The following is a 15,803-nucleotide window of genomic DNA, read 5'->3' on the forward strand; positions in this document are numbered from 1 at the left end:
CTGCGCAATGATAATTTAAAAGCCTGTAAAGCAGCTGTTCTTTTGTCTCACCTCCTTGTCTCCCGCGATGTTAAAGTGTTTCCGAGAAATTGTTTGTAAGTAGGGCATGATATGCAAGTAGTCTTGTGGGACTTCAAAGTATCTCCCCGAGATAATCATGTCTCGACCCAAAAATTTTTTATATATAATATATATAATTTTACCATCAGTCATTTTACAGAGAACATACACCTTCTAGTATAGTCATAAACTGGTAATGATTAACTTAGTAAAGTTCTTATACTCATGTACTAAGTGAGTTTGCCAAGTGTGCCCTTAAGTCAAGCCATAATTTTACTCAGTATAGCCAGAGAACCTGAAGCAAATTAAACCACTTGATAGCTTATTTAGTCACTTCCAGAATGGCCCTATGTAGTTTAATAATGAAGGTAAGCTGCATTGATGTGTTAAGACAAAATACTTACTTGCTAATTGACTGGCATGGAATACATTCATGAGTCAAATCTTCAAACACATCCATTTCTAGTCACTTTGGTGCCCCAGAGATAATTAAATATAAGCAAATATGGGCACCTCATACTATATACTGAGTGACTCCCTATGTGTTTCCATGAAATAACAGACAGTTAATAAGCTAAGACAAAGTAGCACAATTCTGACAGTGACTTCCAGAATCTTCCTGAGCAATGTCGCTATATATTTATGTAACAGACACCTAAGTGTGCCATATCTAGTAAACGCATAATGTTAAAATCAGAAGGTGGATTAGCAATAGTTAATATTATGAACAGAACAGCAAGAATTAGATAAAACATGAAAATATTATTTTGTGTTAGTTCACCTTTTATATTAGTTCTGGCGCCTCTTCTTTCTAACACATTTTACAGGCTGCTACGTGCTGGTTCAGCAGATACAGAATGCTAATAACAGCTTCACATTATATAGCAGCTTCCTTTACAGTTGCACCCAGGACACCACATTTTTGTGTGCCTTACTGTCTTTTCCTCTGCTTTTCAATAGACACCAGCTAAAGTGCTCATATTCTTCATTCCAGCTGAACCTGCAAATTTCTGCAACATGTGTTTAAGTGCAGAGAACCAGTAAAGGAACATTTACTTCTTTCTCTGATGGCCACCTGTTTAAGAAAACTAAGATGTGGAAGTCATAATCTATTATAATGAAAAAACAAGGTGAAAAAGACTAAAGACAGAATAATCTGTTTTGAAAAGGGCAGCCCTGGATAGTGGCAAAAGGCAAAATAATAACCAGGCAGATGTTAAAATAGCAAAATATCTTCAGATATCTGAGTGATGAGCAATGCAAATAATTATCTTTGTCTGACTTTAACACAATAATCTGCTTAGATTTCTTAGGATAACGACAGCCAGAAAACCTAAACATGACAATTTCTATTCCTTTCATGCCCTCATTTTGTTCAATATCTCAAATACAAACTTAAAGTGAACAATGACTGGAAGTTTAGTAGTAGGGATTCTGATAGAAAAATTGAGTGCAACAATGCAGCCATTGGCTACTTAAGGCTGTCAGTATTCTAAGGCGATGTCCACACAATGAAATTTTCATTTAATAATGCAGTTTTAAACAAAATAGATTACCATCCTTGCTAGCATTTTTGTCATCGTTTATAAATGTATTACCATCAACACTAAAATGAAAACACATTTGATATGGACTGGGCATGTGCATATTGAGCTGAAAAATCCTGGAAGGGACGGTGTAGTAAAAAATTCAAAGCTTTGTAAAAAATCAAATTCCCTGGTGCTCTATGGGTTTTCAAAGCTATTAGTACACACAGGACTCTGATAGCGTGCTCACAGCATAGAAAGCGAACTGTCCCCAAATCATGTTAATGCACTGATCTCAGTTAAAAGTAACAGTCTTCCAAATTGGTGACAGTAGTCTTGTCATTAAATAAAAACACTGCAAATGGTAAAGCAACACCTTGCAAAAAAAAAAAATGCAATCAGCTCTCTGTTCATTTGTGAGAGGATTGATCATACGCACTACACAGCAATCACATTGCATTTTGTACCAAACAATATCTGTAAAACTAACTCAACAGAGAAAATAAATAAATGTGTGAAAGTGTCTATATCTTTGCTTTACTGCACTGTGCTTTCGTGTCTCTGTCCTGTATTCTTGTGAGCTGGGCTGCATTTCACACCTGCCCAGAGGGGACTGGGCGGTCTCTTGGTCTGGAACCCCTACAGATTTAATTTTTTTTCTCCACCCTTTGGATTTTTTTGTTTTTTTTTTTTTTTCCTGTCCACCCTGGCCATCGGACCTTACTTATTCTATGTTAATCAATGTTGACTTATGTTTATTTTTTATTGTGTCTTCTATTTTTCTATTCTTCATTTTGTAAAGCACTTTGAAATACATTTTTTTGTATGAAAATGTGCTATAAAAATAAATGTTGATTGATTGACCAGTCCACTTTATAAAAAGTCTTTTTATTAATTTTGCCGTGGAAATCACTCCTCCTTACTGAAAGGGTCTGTTAACTAAATTATTTACAATAACATTTTTATGGGGCTCTAAATTTTTCACTACAATAAACACAACTAAGCACAATGGAAAGCAACTCTTCTATGCCTGGTATGTTGCAATATGTTTCGTTCTGTAGAGGGTGACCAATCAGGGAAGGGATATATAACAAGTACAAACAAATCAGAGTGTAATTAGAGTCTGCATGTTTTGCTCATTCACACTGAAATGTCAAGCCGGCATTTTTATAACTAGAAGGTTCTGGACAGAATTTTAAAAAGTATTTGTACTCCAGGTTTGCAAATGTTGGAAATGTGAGTGTGAAAGACTAATACCTGTGTTTTTAAATGATAAAGTACTTGTTTTCATAGGTCAGAGGTGAACTCTCTTTAATATACAAAACCCATCCTGATTACCAAACAATGAAAACAGCAACCTTGCACAAATAGAAATGTCAACACCAAAACATTTCTAATGGTCTTCTGCTAAACTCAATGAACCTTAAAATCTCTCATACTGTGGACAGAGTTGAATAACCAACTGCTGCTTACTTTAATTTTGCTTCAGGTTATCTTTTCTACAACAAGAAACTGCTGTTTAACTAAATTCAGAGAAATAAACTAAATGTATCAAAAAATGATACCGCCTCAAAGATGTGTACATATTAAGTTTGTATAGGTACAGTGTTCCTGTACATTGCTGATTTGTTTTTCTTTGCAGCTTTCTACTATTGGTACCAATGGATGAGGTTCTATACCAAATCCTGAATATAGCTGAATATCTGCCAAATTACTGCCAGTTAGAAAAATCTCAGAATCTTACTTCACAGCATGATGAACGACTGACATACCTTCGGTGGTGATGGCTGTGCCTGTTTGTTGCCATTTCCAGCGCCTGGTTGTCGCAGTGCCCTAGGAATGAACTCAGGAGCCAGAGGATTGAGTACATAGGTCTTCTTCAGCTCGAGTGCCTCCAGCTGAGCACGAATTTGCTGTAGTGTGATGCCATGCAAACTGCCATTCTCATGGCAGATTGTAATGAATTGCTCCCAGAACTTCCTGTGGGATAGAAGGAACAAGGAAACCAAGTTTAAAATTCTCCAAAACCTAGGAGTGTTTTATATGGGTGTGCATAGGTGAAACGACATAATGTTACTCAGAAACTAGGAATCTAAGAAGCCTGAAGCCTCACACAATACCTGCTCATAGTAAAGAAAATTACAGTGCAGCTCATGGGGAGAGTAGTGAAACATGCAAAGAAAAAATGAATCCATATTTTGCATGGTGCCTTTCAAAGTGAACACCATTTCTGAATGTTTAGAAAACTGCATGTCCATAAAATGTATAACAAAAGCTATGTGACTTGCAAGAAGAGCTGAAGGAGGAAAAGGTGATGAGGGGGAAGATGTCAAAAATGTATAACAAAAACATTAATCACTTAGGAAGTTAAAAGATATAATATAGTTCAGCTCCAGCTGCGGCTGTTCCTGTACCTGGATTTTAGATATATCACTGCACCATACATGACAAACAGTGATAAATTAGATATTATTTCACTCTTTTCCAGTTAAAACAGAAAGAGAAATAATAAAGAAAAAACTCTACTGATTCTGATTTTCTTATTGAAAAGCTGGCAAAGTTGGCAACAACATTCTGCTCTACATTTTTGTCCGACTGTAAATTAGATTACCAATGGAAGAATAGTCACAAATTTAAGAGCACTGGAAAATGAATGAAATGGGGAATTTGAAAAGCAGCTTTACAATGAAGTTCTATTAAAACCATTTTGAATACGATTTATATAGGGTATTTTGTAATTGAATGAGATTCAGTTATGTTTGTGACAGTGAGAGTTAACAGCAAAGATTACAAGAAGGCAACAGAGGAAGAAGCTGATATTAAAATTATGGCCCAATTCATAGGTATTATAAGTAACAAATGGGAATTTAAAGTATTTTAGAACCTGATTATTCTGAAAATATATTTAAAAGAGTGACTAAATATTTCATAATACTTGTACAAGACATTTTATTGAAAAAAGCATTGTTCAACGTGGGCTTTTTGGAGCAAATGTTCATGCAACTATGACAGCTGCAGTGTCCCTCCATGCAGTTCAATTTTCACTGATACAGCAAGCAGATGCGGACTGACAAATGTCACTAAAAAGAATGCTCTCTTACACTCTAATAGTACCTGCTTTGCCAGCCTTTTCAGCTGTTGAGGGCAGGTGAGCCTTCATTTAAGCATTTAAAAGTTCATTTCTCTTTGATTTTGACAGCAAATATGGAAGTGTCTACTGATAGCTGCCTGTTCTTAGTTCTCTTTTTTTATTTATTTAATTTAAAAAAAACCTGTTGGATACATTAATGTATATTCCTTCTAACCTTACCTTTCATAAAAAAAAAACTTAAGTGTCATTGTTTTGGTTAACTGAATGTTATTTTTAGTACTTAAAAATGATTTATTGACAATTATTCAGCTATTTGGTATCTCATGCACAACACTAAATATACCTCAAAACAGGCTAAAATTTGATTGTGTCTATTATATATGAAATATATTTTTTTATAAGTAAAATCAGTATCACTCATGCCATTTTGTAATACTAGTGTAAGTGATAGCAAGTGACAGCCAAAGAGTCCTGTTTCAGATGACACTGCAAAGTGAAGGAGGGCACATGCTTGTTTGCTCAGTTAAAAGTGAATATCTATCTCTATATACGCCATTCAGCCCAACACTGCTAATCCATCTCTATTTATCTCCTGCAAAACAACATAAAATACAGTTTTGAAAGATTCAAGAGTGCTATTCTATACCACACTAGATTATAACTTATTCCAAAAAAAATAATTTTCTAATGTCTGTTCATGTCATAAATGTTGTAATATTCTGTAGTTTTTTTAATAAATTCTATAAATCATTCTCTCATTCTAGATTACTTGCAACCTTTGCCAACATCTATAGTTGAAGCACACATACATAAAACTAATTTAAGCAAAGACATTATTCATTTTTTTTTTTTTAAATTAATTTTATTGCAATCCATACAAAGCAAAGACATTATTCAATTAACAAGAAATACCACTTTGGTTTTATATTCCGAACAGGTTCAGCAAACTGTCCCAGCACATTTTACGATCACACCAAAAGGCAAAATGTTAATCCAATAAGACAATGCGATCTCAGAAAAAAATGGGATCCTGGAAATGTTTGCTAAAATTTTAGAGTACAGGGAATCAAATATAGAAGAGTACAGTAACAATAGGCAAGGTAGAATTGTGAAAACATTTATTCAAAAGGGAATTTTAAAAAGAGCATTAATAATATATTGTTTGGTATAAATGCAGATAGTCTACAATTTATGTTGCAAGTGTTCTGTTCTAGAAGCACTTTCTTGTCACCCCATCCCAAAGTTAATAAGGTGAAGTCAAATGGTGATTATAAATTGTGAGTGAATATGAATCCTGTACATGTATAATATTTCTGCAGTTTCAATTAGATTTCAAATTTCAATCTGCAAAAGAAGTGGCCGGGAATTACAATTATGGATTTTTAAGGAGCATATAAGTTGCCTAACCAGAAGTATGTTTAAAAAAAAAAAAAAAAAGAACAGAGACCAGATCTGAGATGTTAGGTACGTACACACACACACACACACACACACACACACACACACTCTCTCACCACCCACTGAAAATACTCTTCAGTAATTACGAAGTACATTTTAAAAATTAAATTATGCCATGTAAAGAACCATAAACAATTTTTATAGCTTATTATATTTCTAATGCTAATGAACAGTCATTATGCAACTTCAGTACTGTGCAACCAGTAGGCCACCTTTAGTGCAATGATATAAAAATCCAGAGAGATAAGTGAGAACAATCCTCCAAAAAAATAAAAATAAACATATGTAGAAAAAATGACTTAAACAATCATGAAAAAAATAATGCAATCAAACGAGCTCTACAGTACTATCTTGTTGTAACTGTTGGAAAAGACAAAATGAAGAATGAACAATTTTGAATGATCAGTAGTTTTAATGCAACTGGGAAATTTCCAAATCTGACCAAATTGCAAGAAGAGTTTATTATACTCCACCATTACCTTAAAGTCAACCATCTATCCAATATCAAACATGCTTAATGCAGTTCAGCTCACAAAGACCAGAGTCAATACCAGCAGCATCGGACACAAGGTAAAAACCAGCCAGTTAATCACAGGGCCCTCTCCCCCCACCCACACACCTTCATTCACACCAGGATAAACTGTACAGAACTCCATAGTGGATAAATAAGGACCTAAAAGATGATACAAAAATAAACCTAGCTGTATAAAGTGTGTAAAACAAATAATCTCAGGGCTTGAAAGAGAAAAGGTAAAAATGTTTATTAGGAAAATTAAAGGCAGATGGAAAGTAATATTGCAGAAAACACAGAAGATGACCTAAGAAGAATTTTAAAAAATTTTACTTGTAAAAGAACAGTCAAGGAGAAGGTGAAGTATATACAGTTCATCCGGAAAGTATTCACAGCACATCACTTTTTCCACATTTCGTTATTCCAAAATGGATTAAATTCATTTTTTCCCTCAGAATTCTACACACAACACCCCATAATGACAACGTGAAAAAAGTTTATTTGAGGTTTTTGCAAATTTATTAAAAATAAAAAAAAACTGAGAAATCACATGTACATAAGTATTCACAGCCTTTACTCAATACTTTGTCAATGTACCTTTGGCAACAATTACAGCCTCAAGTCTTTTTGAATGTGATGCCACAAGCTTGGCACACCTATCCTTGGCCAGTTTCGCCCATTCCTCTTATTCCTATTTGCAGCACCTCTCAAGCTCCATCAGGTTGGATGGGAAGTGTCGGTGCACAGCCATTTTAAGATCTCTCCAGAGATGTTCAATCAGATTCAAGTCTGGGCTCTGGCTGGGCCACTCAAGGACATTCACAGAGTTGTCCTGAAGCCACTCCTTTGATATCTTGGCTGTGTGCTTAGGGTCGTTGTCCTGCTGAAAGGTGAACCGTCGCCCAAGTCTGAGGTCAAGAGGTTTCATCCAGGATGTCTCTGTACATTGCTGCAGTCATCTTTCCCTTTATCCTGACTAGTCTCCCAGTTCCTGCCGCTGAAAAACATCCCCACAGCATGATGCTGCCACCACCATGCTTCACTGTAGGGATGGTATTGGCCTGGTGATGAGCGGTGCCTGGTTTCCTCCAAAAGTGATGCCTGGCATTCACACCAAAGAGTTCAATCTTTGTCTCATCAGACCAGAGAATTTTGTTTCTTATGGTGTGAGAGTCCTTCAGGTGCCTTTTGGCAAACTCCAGGCAGGCTGCCATGTGCCTTTTACTAAGGGGTGGCTTCCGTCTGGCCACTCAACCATACAGGCCTGATTGGTAGATTGCTGCAAAGATGGTTGTCCTTCTGGAAGGTTCTCCTCTGTCCACAGAGGACCTCTGCAGCTCTGACAGAGTGACCATCGGGTTCTTGGTCACTTCCCTGACTAAGGCCCTTCTCCCCCGATCGTTCAGTTTAGATGGCCGGCCAGCTCTAGGAAGAGTCCTGGTGGTTTCGAACTTCTTCCACTTATGGATGATGGAGGCCACTGTGCTCATTGGGACCTTCAAAGCAGCAGAAATTTTTCTGTAACCTTCCCCAGATTTTTGCCTCGAGACAATCCTGTCTCGGAGGTCTACAGACAATTCCTTTGACTTCATGCTTGGTTTGTGCTCTGACATGAACTGTCAACTATGGGACCTTCTATAGACAGGTGTGTGCCTTTCCAAATCAGGTCCAATCAACTGAATTTACCACAGGTGGACTCCAATTAAGCTGCAGAAACATCTCAAGGATGATCAGGGGAAACAGGATGCATCTGACCTCAATTTGGAGCTTCATTGCAAAGGCTGTGAATACTTATGTACATGTGCTTTCTCAATTTTTTTATTTTTAATAAATTTGCAAAAACCTCAAGTAAACTTTTTTCACGTTGTCATTATGGGTGTTGTGTGTAGAATTCTGAGGAAAAAAATTAATTTAATCCATTTTGGAATAAGGGTGTAAACATAACAAAATGTGGAAAAAGTGATGTGCTGTGAAAACTTTCCGGATGCACTGTAGCAATGGTAAAGCAAACTAAAATATAACAACAAAGTAACTGTTCTAAATTCCCATTTAAGTCTTTCTGTGCTGATTTAAGATGGTACTTAGTGTTTTGGAAATTTAAGGGGGACATGTTCTGCTTGAATTAAAAAGGCTGAAAGCAAAAAAAAAAAAGCCAGGACTGGATAAAATTCATCTAAGAATGCTTCAGGAGGCTAGTGAATACATATATAAACCCTTATAAGACTGGCAAATTTAAGGAGAATTATTCATGCCAAAATTAAGTGCAGCTCAACATGTTAACTGAATTGTAGTGCAAGAATAATCTTCCATAAAAATTATTCAAAAATTGCTTCAAATAACTCATATTAAAATTATTATATTTTCAAAGATTTATGAAAGAAAATTACATTGTGTAGGTGCAACATATGCTGTGTGTTGTGTTGTGTATGTGCTGTTAAATATTTTTTTGTTACTATTATATAGATTTTTTTTTTCGCTTGCAGTGTGCCTACAAAGCATGAAGTGATTATGACTGGTGCATTGTTTCTTAGAAGAACCAACCTAATGAAAGACCATTTAATTGCTTTATTGAATAACAGGTTTCAGCTGTGCTAACATAACTATACAGGTTTCTCTAATATCCATTTAGCATTTAAACATAATTAAGAATGAGCCAAGATTGCTTAACATTAGTACACTGGAGTATGAAAACGGGGCTTTGCAGTTGTACGAGAATAATAAATTATAAATCAATCATTTCAAGCAGTAACTGCCACTTGGAACTTTAGTAATGTTTTGGTTATATTCTTAAACACATTTAATGGTGTAGTACCAATTTTTATCAAAAACATGAAAATGTCTTGGTGACTCTAAACAGTTAAACACTAGTATACATTTTTTTTTGTTGTTGTTGGCTATCAAAAAAATATATGGTGTCACTTTTTCTACCTCAGATGTTCGAGGAAAGCTTGGATATTAACACCTAAGCTCACCAGCTTCTATAGGTATGCAGTAGAGTCCACGACTGGCTGTATTAAACTCTGGTAGGCAGAATGTGGCAAAACCAGCACAGCATGTTACTGGCAAACCGTTTCCTTCTGCCTAGGACATATTTAACATATGCTGACTTAGAAAGGCAAAAAATATCATTACAGATATCATAGATGCCTTTCTCACTTCCCCACCCTAGTAAATGATGGGACTATTAACACTAAAACAACTTCATTTCATTTGTAAATCATAAGACTACTCAGCAAATACTCATACTGACAGGGTAACCGTTACTCTTATGTATATACTCCCGAGTTGCATTTATTGTATGTAATGTGTATTGTCTTTTGTAGGTAGTACACTAGATGTCATATGATTGTCGGTGATATAAAAGTAAGAATGTAATTATATTATATAGAACATGTTTGAAATAATAACCTCTAATATACCTGTAACAAGAAAAAAAAAATGAAGTATTTTCTTCGCTGTTTTACACTTTGTCTATTTTTGTTAAAAAGACCACCAGTTTCATGTGCAATACTGAGATTCCCTGGAATCTAAACTACATTAAAGATACCATCTGGTAAAACCACTTTCATGAATAAACTTAAGTAGTATAAAGACAATCACAATCTAGAATGGAAGGAGCAACTATAACTAACAGAACACAATCAAAAACCAGCAATGAAAGTAAAAAAAACAAAATGAAAAACACTTAATCAAACTGTGGAGCAAAATGAATTTTGAGAATCCAATCAAGGCATTGGAGTTGTTAGAATTTACGGAAATAAAACTTCAAACCAAAATAAATTCTGTGTCTTGTCTTGCATTATGCAGTATTGACAATTGGTCTACATTGGCAAAAAGCAGCCACCAGAGGGCTCAGAAAGTGGCGATGGGTGCTTGTGAGTGACCATTCAACCTCTTTGTAATACGTGTTTGAAATGATTGTGCTTGTATTTTTTAGCAACTTTGTATAGCGACATTGCAGATGTTTAATTTAGATATGCACCTAAAAGTTCTGTTTCTTCCATTCCGATAGCCTTGCGACAACTCAAAAACAGGTAGCAAGAAAGTTAGGTAAGTGAGGTCAGAATCATAACTGAACTAGAATCGCAAAGTCTCATGGTGACAAAAAGGAGTTTGTCAAACATTTTCTTTAATTATTGTTGTAGATGTAATGCATTTTCTACTTGTTTCACAAGGGTGTGAAAACATTAGGGGAATGCAGATGCAAGTGAGGTAAAATGCAATTGCAAATGGAGAATTCCAGTTTATTGAGGGGTAGCACATTTGTCCAATCACACATCTGAACAATCATCTCTGTTAAGAGAAACAAGATACTTTCTGAGAACTGGTAGAATGCTTATGGCTTTGGGAGTTTTTTTTACAAAATGTCCTTTTGCAGGACACATCTGGCATGGCTACTTCCCGCAAATGCAGAGTCTGCAGTTCACTTAATCTCACATAGCGTTCAGATTGATTCAAGCAGCAATGCTAAGTGACATTCAACTTCACACCGTTCAAGCGCCACTGGTATTGGCTGACAAGATGAGGTTTCCATGGGAACTACAAACCTGACACAGAGGCCGCTTGGCTCTTGTGTGGACTAAAGGAGCTGTCCTCAAGAAAGAAAAAAGAAAAGGCAAAAACAAGAATATCATAAAACAGCAGGCAGTATTAAAAGGATGAAGACACTAAATGGACATCAGTAACAAGCTGTCACTTGCAATGTGATCCTTCACTTTTCAAACCCTTTCTTCTAGAAAATACAAGGTTATGAAAACTCTTTATTTATTCTGTTTCAGGAATAAATAAAGAGTCCATAAAAATCAGGTATTTGAACTGTGTGCTTCCTAAACAGGCGGAAGGAAGTCATACTAATTTTTCCATTTAGCCTGGCTAATTCTGTGTATATAATGCAATTGTATTTTTCAATAGTTTTGTGCAGCTATTAGCAAAAATGAGCATCACTTTAAAATAAGTCAAGAATATTGCTGAGTATTAGAAGGGGCTGGACAGACTGTGAAAAAAACTGTTTTAGCTGCAGAATACTAGAGGGTGTTGTGTTCTGTGTCTAACTGTTGGACTCCTGATATGTTTCACATTGTAAGTGGTATCAATGGAGGTACTTACTTGGTTCAGCAAAAAGAAGGAGGTGTTTGGCTCTTCAGTTTGAAGAGCTAGCATTTAGCAATTACTTCTGCCAACACTTACTGGTAGTACACACAATCCCATTAAAATAGCATACCTCTTTTGAAACATGCACACTAAACCTTTAATAGCAACACTCTCCTCAAACCTGTACCTGCAACGTCCTACAGAGCAGAGTGCAATAGGGTCGCCCACAACCGCAACTAGTGACTGTGCTCGGGTGATGGCTGTGTTGAGCAGCTTGTAGTTGGACAGAAAACCATAGTCAAGATCCTCTGTTGAATCTTCTTGCATGTGTTCCTTCCTCTTAATGGCCGTCTGCTTATGTTTACATGTGTGCCGTGTGCGAACAGTGCTAAGGAAGAGCACTCTGAACTGTTTACCTGAAACAAGAAATAAACCAGTTTCAGATAAACTTAGCTAAGCTGAAACTGAATGGCAACTTTGACAGACAGTGCACTGAGGTTTTACTTACCCTGAACATTTAAAACTCGTTCAACACTAACATCAGACATCCTTTTTTTCCTTAGTTCAGCTCGGATGCGAAACACCTGATCTGCATATGGTGTGACTACTCCAATGCTTCCATCATCCAGTTTGCCCCAGGCAACAGGCCACTTTTTACGGAGCTCTTCCACCCGCTCCACTATCTCAAACACCTAAGGAGCACACAAGTGGTTCAAATCCCATGTTAATTTGGGAACACAGTAAAGACTAAAAGCTGTTGGGGGCTAAAAGCTTCAGAGAAAAATTTGGCAATGATCATGACTATGACACAGTTCCACTAACACACTGGCATTAGTGCTATATACCTCAGCATTGTTGTAATAGGCAGTACTGTTCTTTTCCTGTACATCTTCTCCCCGTGCTGTGAAAAAGGTCAAGGGATGGAACTCTTTGTGCGCTGGCTGCTTACCACTGGCCATCAGTTTTCCTTCGTAGAAGAGCTCAGACGTATAACTAGAACAAGACCCAAATATAGCATGTAAGCAGTGCCCTAGAACTGTCTGTCCCATTTAGACAGCGTATACCTACTTGATAATGGCTTCATGGGAGCGATAATTCTCACAGAGCAGGATTCTGCATGGGTACTCAGCTGGGTAGTGCTCATACAGACGGTCCAGTAGGGACATGTGCAGGTTCCGCTCTCTAGCAAACTCACTGTACACAAAGGGGCTGAGCTGCAGCGAAAGAAGAAATATGACATGTAATGACATTTCAAACATTTAGCAATATACAAACAGACACAGAAGAGGGAATTGGCAGGACTGGCATCTCTTTTTTTCTGAGAAGTGAATTTCACATCTAAAGTGCAACAGTATATTCTCTCCTAATAATAAGTGACCATGGGGTTTGGGATTCTCCGCACAGTAGCCCAAATTTGGGTTTTCCAAACATCTTCAAGGAACACTTCAAATTTTCATAGTTTTCTGGGTGTTGTTTTGCTATACTTTAAGGATATAGGTACAGATGAATATGTAAGAAGATACAAAAAGGATAACCACAAAACTGTGGAAGAAAACACTGTGGCTTCATAATATCCCTAAGGAGAATTCATAAAGTATAATCTGAGGAGAAATAAAGGCAGAGAATAATCATATTTGATATCTGAGAGACCAACAGTAATGCCTCCTTTCTAAACATGCTCTATGGAGAGTACACCTCGAAAGCTTTAATATAAATTACAAATAAGATCAAGGTATATATTCATAAAGCGTCCAAGATTTTCAATTATAGTCACTGGTGTGGAGTAAAACATTCCTGCCTTCCTGACTATTATTCTTCTTCCTAGTATAAGTACATGCACAACAAATTGTCTAGGAATTGTGCTTTATAGGACTAGGCTGGTAGTGAAAGTGAAACCTATGCTTCATGCCAGCCTACACTTGCTCTATCACTTCCCCCGCCCAGCCACCCACCCACCGAAAACACACACACACAAGTACTACATTTCTTTGGTCCTTAGTTCAATTTTCACTTCAATCCAACTGGAAAAAAAAACAAGAAACCAGTGACACTTTTAAAAGCGTGAAAATAGTTGAAATCAAGCAGCCTACTCTCCAGATAGCACCGTGCTGACCCAATAACAACCAAATATCCAAACGGCTAGAAAATAGAGGCAATTGCCTTTGCATGATTAGTAATTAGCTTCAAGTTTTAAATTTGGTGGTCAACTTTCTGTTCCATTACCAAAGTCTTTGTTTCAACCTCCTCTATGAATGGTTCCAAGGCTATCAGTGTCAAATATATCACAATATACAGCTCTGCTTACCTGGACAGAAATCATTAGGTAAAAGACCAAGGGACACTGTGTGGGAATTGATAGAAGAAATGATGTTGATGATAGTTAAGGACAGGGCTATAACTGATTTAAACAGGGCTTCTAAAAACATTCACAGGAAAAGAAAGCCACAGCTAAATGGGGAGCGTGAAAAGTATATTTGGGCATAGGTCCATACTGCATCAGAAAAGCTTTTCTCTTTTATGCCCCTTAGCTACAACCCTAGTGATGAGATGCATGTGTCCATGTGCCTACTGATCTTATCACAAAGACATACTATACATATGAAGAAAATCTTGCCATGAGTACAATGCAAATGTGACTTCAGATGTAAGCATATCATAAAGAAGTCTCCATTTTACAGGTCTGCCTTTGCCATGCTTCAAATAACCTGAAAAAAAAATGAGGCGACCACTTTTTTAAAAAAAAAAAAAAAAAAACTAACCTGCATGTGGTCTCCTGCTAAAACAATACGAGTTGCTTTGCTGGCCAGAGCAAACGGCATAATGGTTTCACACTCCATGGCTTGAGCCGCTTCATCCAGTAGAACGTGTGTAAAAAGACCTAAACAACACAAAAAAGCAGTGCTCAGTTAAGTCACCAAGATGGATGTGACAGTTATAGAGCTAAATGCTAAAGGAACACTAGAAAGTGAAAGTTAGCACTGGTTTATTGGTTATGAAGAGGCACAGAGTACTGGTGAATTTCCCTGCATGCTACCCTTCATGACAGGTATGCTTTAGAAGAATACAGATTGAAGCAGCTTACTGCATTGATTTTAAGGGAAACAACGCAAAATCAGTAAATGAGGTGAATTTAAGTTTAGCCTCGAGAGAAAATTGACCTTCCATTAACAGAGACACATAAAATCCTTAAATATAGTGAAGGCAATATATGACAGTTAGGTGTCAGGGAAAAATGAAAATTACCACAGTTAATTAACTCTTATGCTACCATACACTATAAATGCCAATTTCAGGCCTATTTGTATAGATGTGAGGCGGATACTTAACACATTTTACTTGTGAAGAATAAACACTAGGTAATAATGTGATTTGTTAAAGACTTTATGCTATTTTATTGATAAACTATGCATATTGCTTTTTAAGGGCTAATAAGAGCTCTTAAAGAGCTTTTTAGATTTGCTGTGACAGAAAGATAAAAGAGTCTTAGCCAGAAGTGGTACAATGTACAAATGTGCAGGCTGAGTGTGGGAGTTGTTTAAAAAAAATAGCACAGAACCTCATAAATTAAATAAAAGAGAAGAGTGACCACAAATGCACGCATTAGCCTTGTCAACAACTTTCAACTGTCACAGGCAAAAAAAAAGTACAAGTTATCCTTCCTAAACCTTCCCATAAAACAATTTATCATATGACTCATTGTTTAGTTAGTTTTTCATAAATGTTATAAGCTTATGCTATGAAAAATATTCTCTTTGTTTATCTCAGAAGGATACGGGACTAGTGAAACCCTGATTAACTACAGTGAAAATGTAAAAGCTGAGCTGGAACCTCATGACCTAAATAAAAACCCATATGTAAGAGCCATTTGTAATTTGGTAAGGTTATGTTAAATTGATAGTATTTTCTTAGTTATGTTAAAATGTTTGCCTATATATTAATGCATAGTCTAGAGGAGATTCTAATATATCCTCAATAATCTAAATTGAAATTTAATATTCTAAATATTTCTTGTGCCTCTGACTACAGATTAGTTCCAGTTTGTCATCTGCCTTGCAGTTAGTAAGGC

The 15,803-nt window shown here is 36.4% G+C and overlaps 1 protein-coding gene across 2 annotated transcripts in view; it reads right to left on the reverse strand.

The window, feature by feature from the left end:
• The window catches only part of helz (helicase with zinc finger), a 95,161-nt gene that overhangs the window by 10,150 nt on the left and 69,208 nt on the right, over nt 1-15,803 (reverse strand). For both annotated transcript variants that reach the window (XM_039739318.1, XM_039739317.1), the window contains exons 17-22: nt 14,497-14,615; nt 12,806-12,951; nt 12,583-12,730; nt 12,246-12,429; nt 11,925-12,153; nt 3,359-3,566 (exon numbers count right to left, since the gene is read on the reverse strand). In XM_039739318.1, the coding sequence (XP_039595252.1) occupies nt 3,359-3,566; nt 11,925-12,153; nt 12,246-12,429; nt 12,583-12,730; nt 12,806-12,951; nt 14,497-14,615 (1,034 nt within the window). The remainder of the gene's footprint in view (nt 1-3,358; nt 3,567-11,924; nt 12,154-12,245; nt 12,430-12,582; nt 12,731-12,805; nt 12,952-14,496; nt 14,616-15,803) is intronic.

Source organism: Polypterus senegalus, chromosome 17 (genome assembly GCF_016835505.1).
Source record: "Polypterus senegalus isolate Bchr_013 chromosome 17, ASM1683550v1, whole genome shotgun sequence".
NCBI lineage: Eukaryota > Metazoa > Chordata > Cladistia > Polypteriformes > Polypteridae > Polypterus > Polypterus senegalus.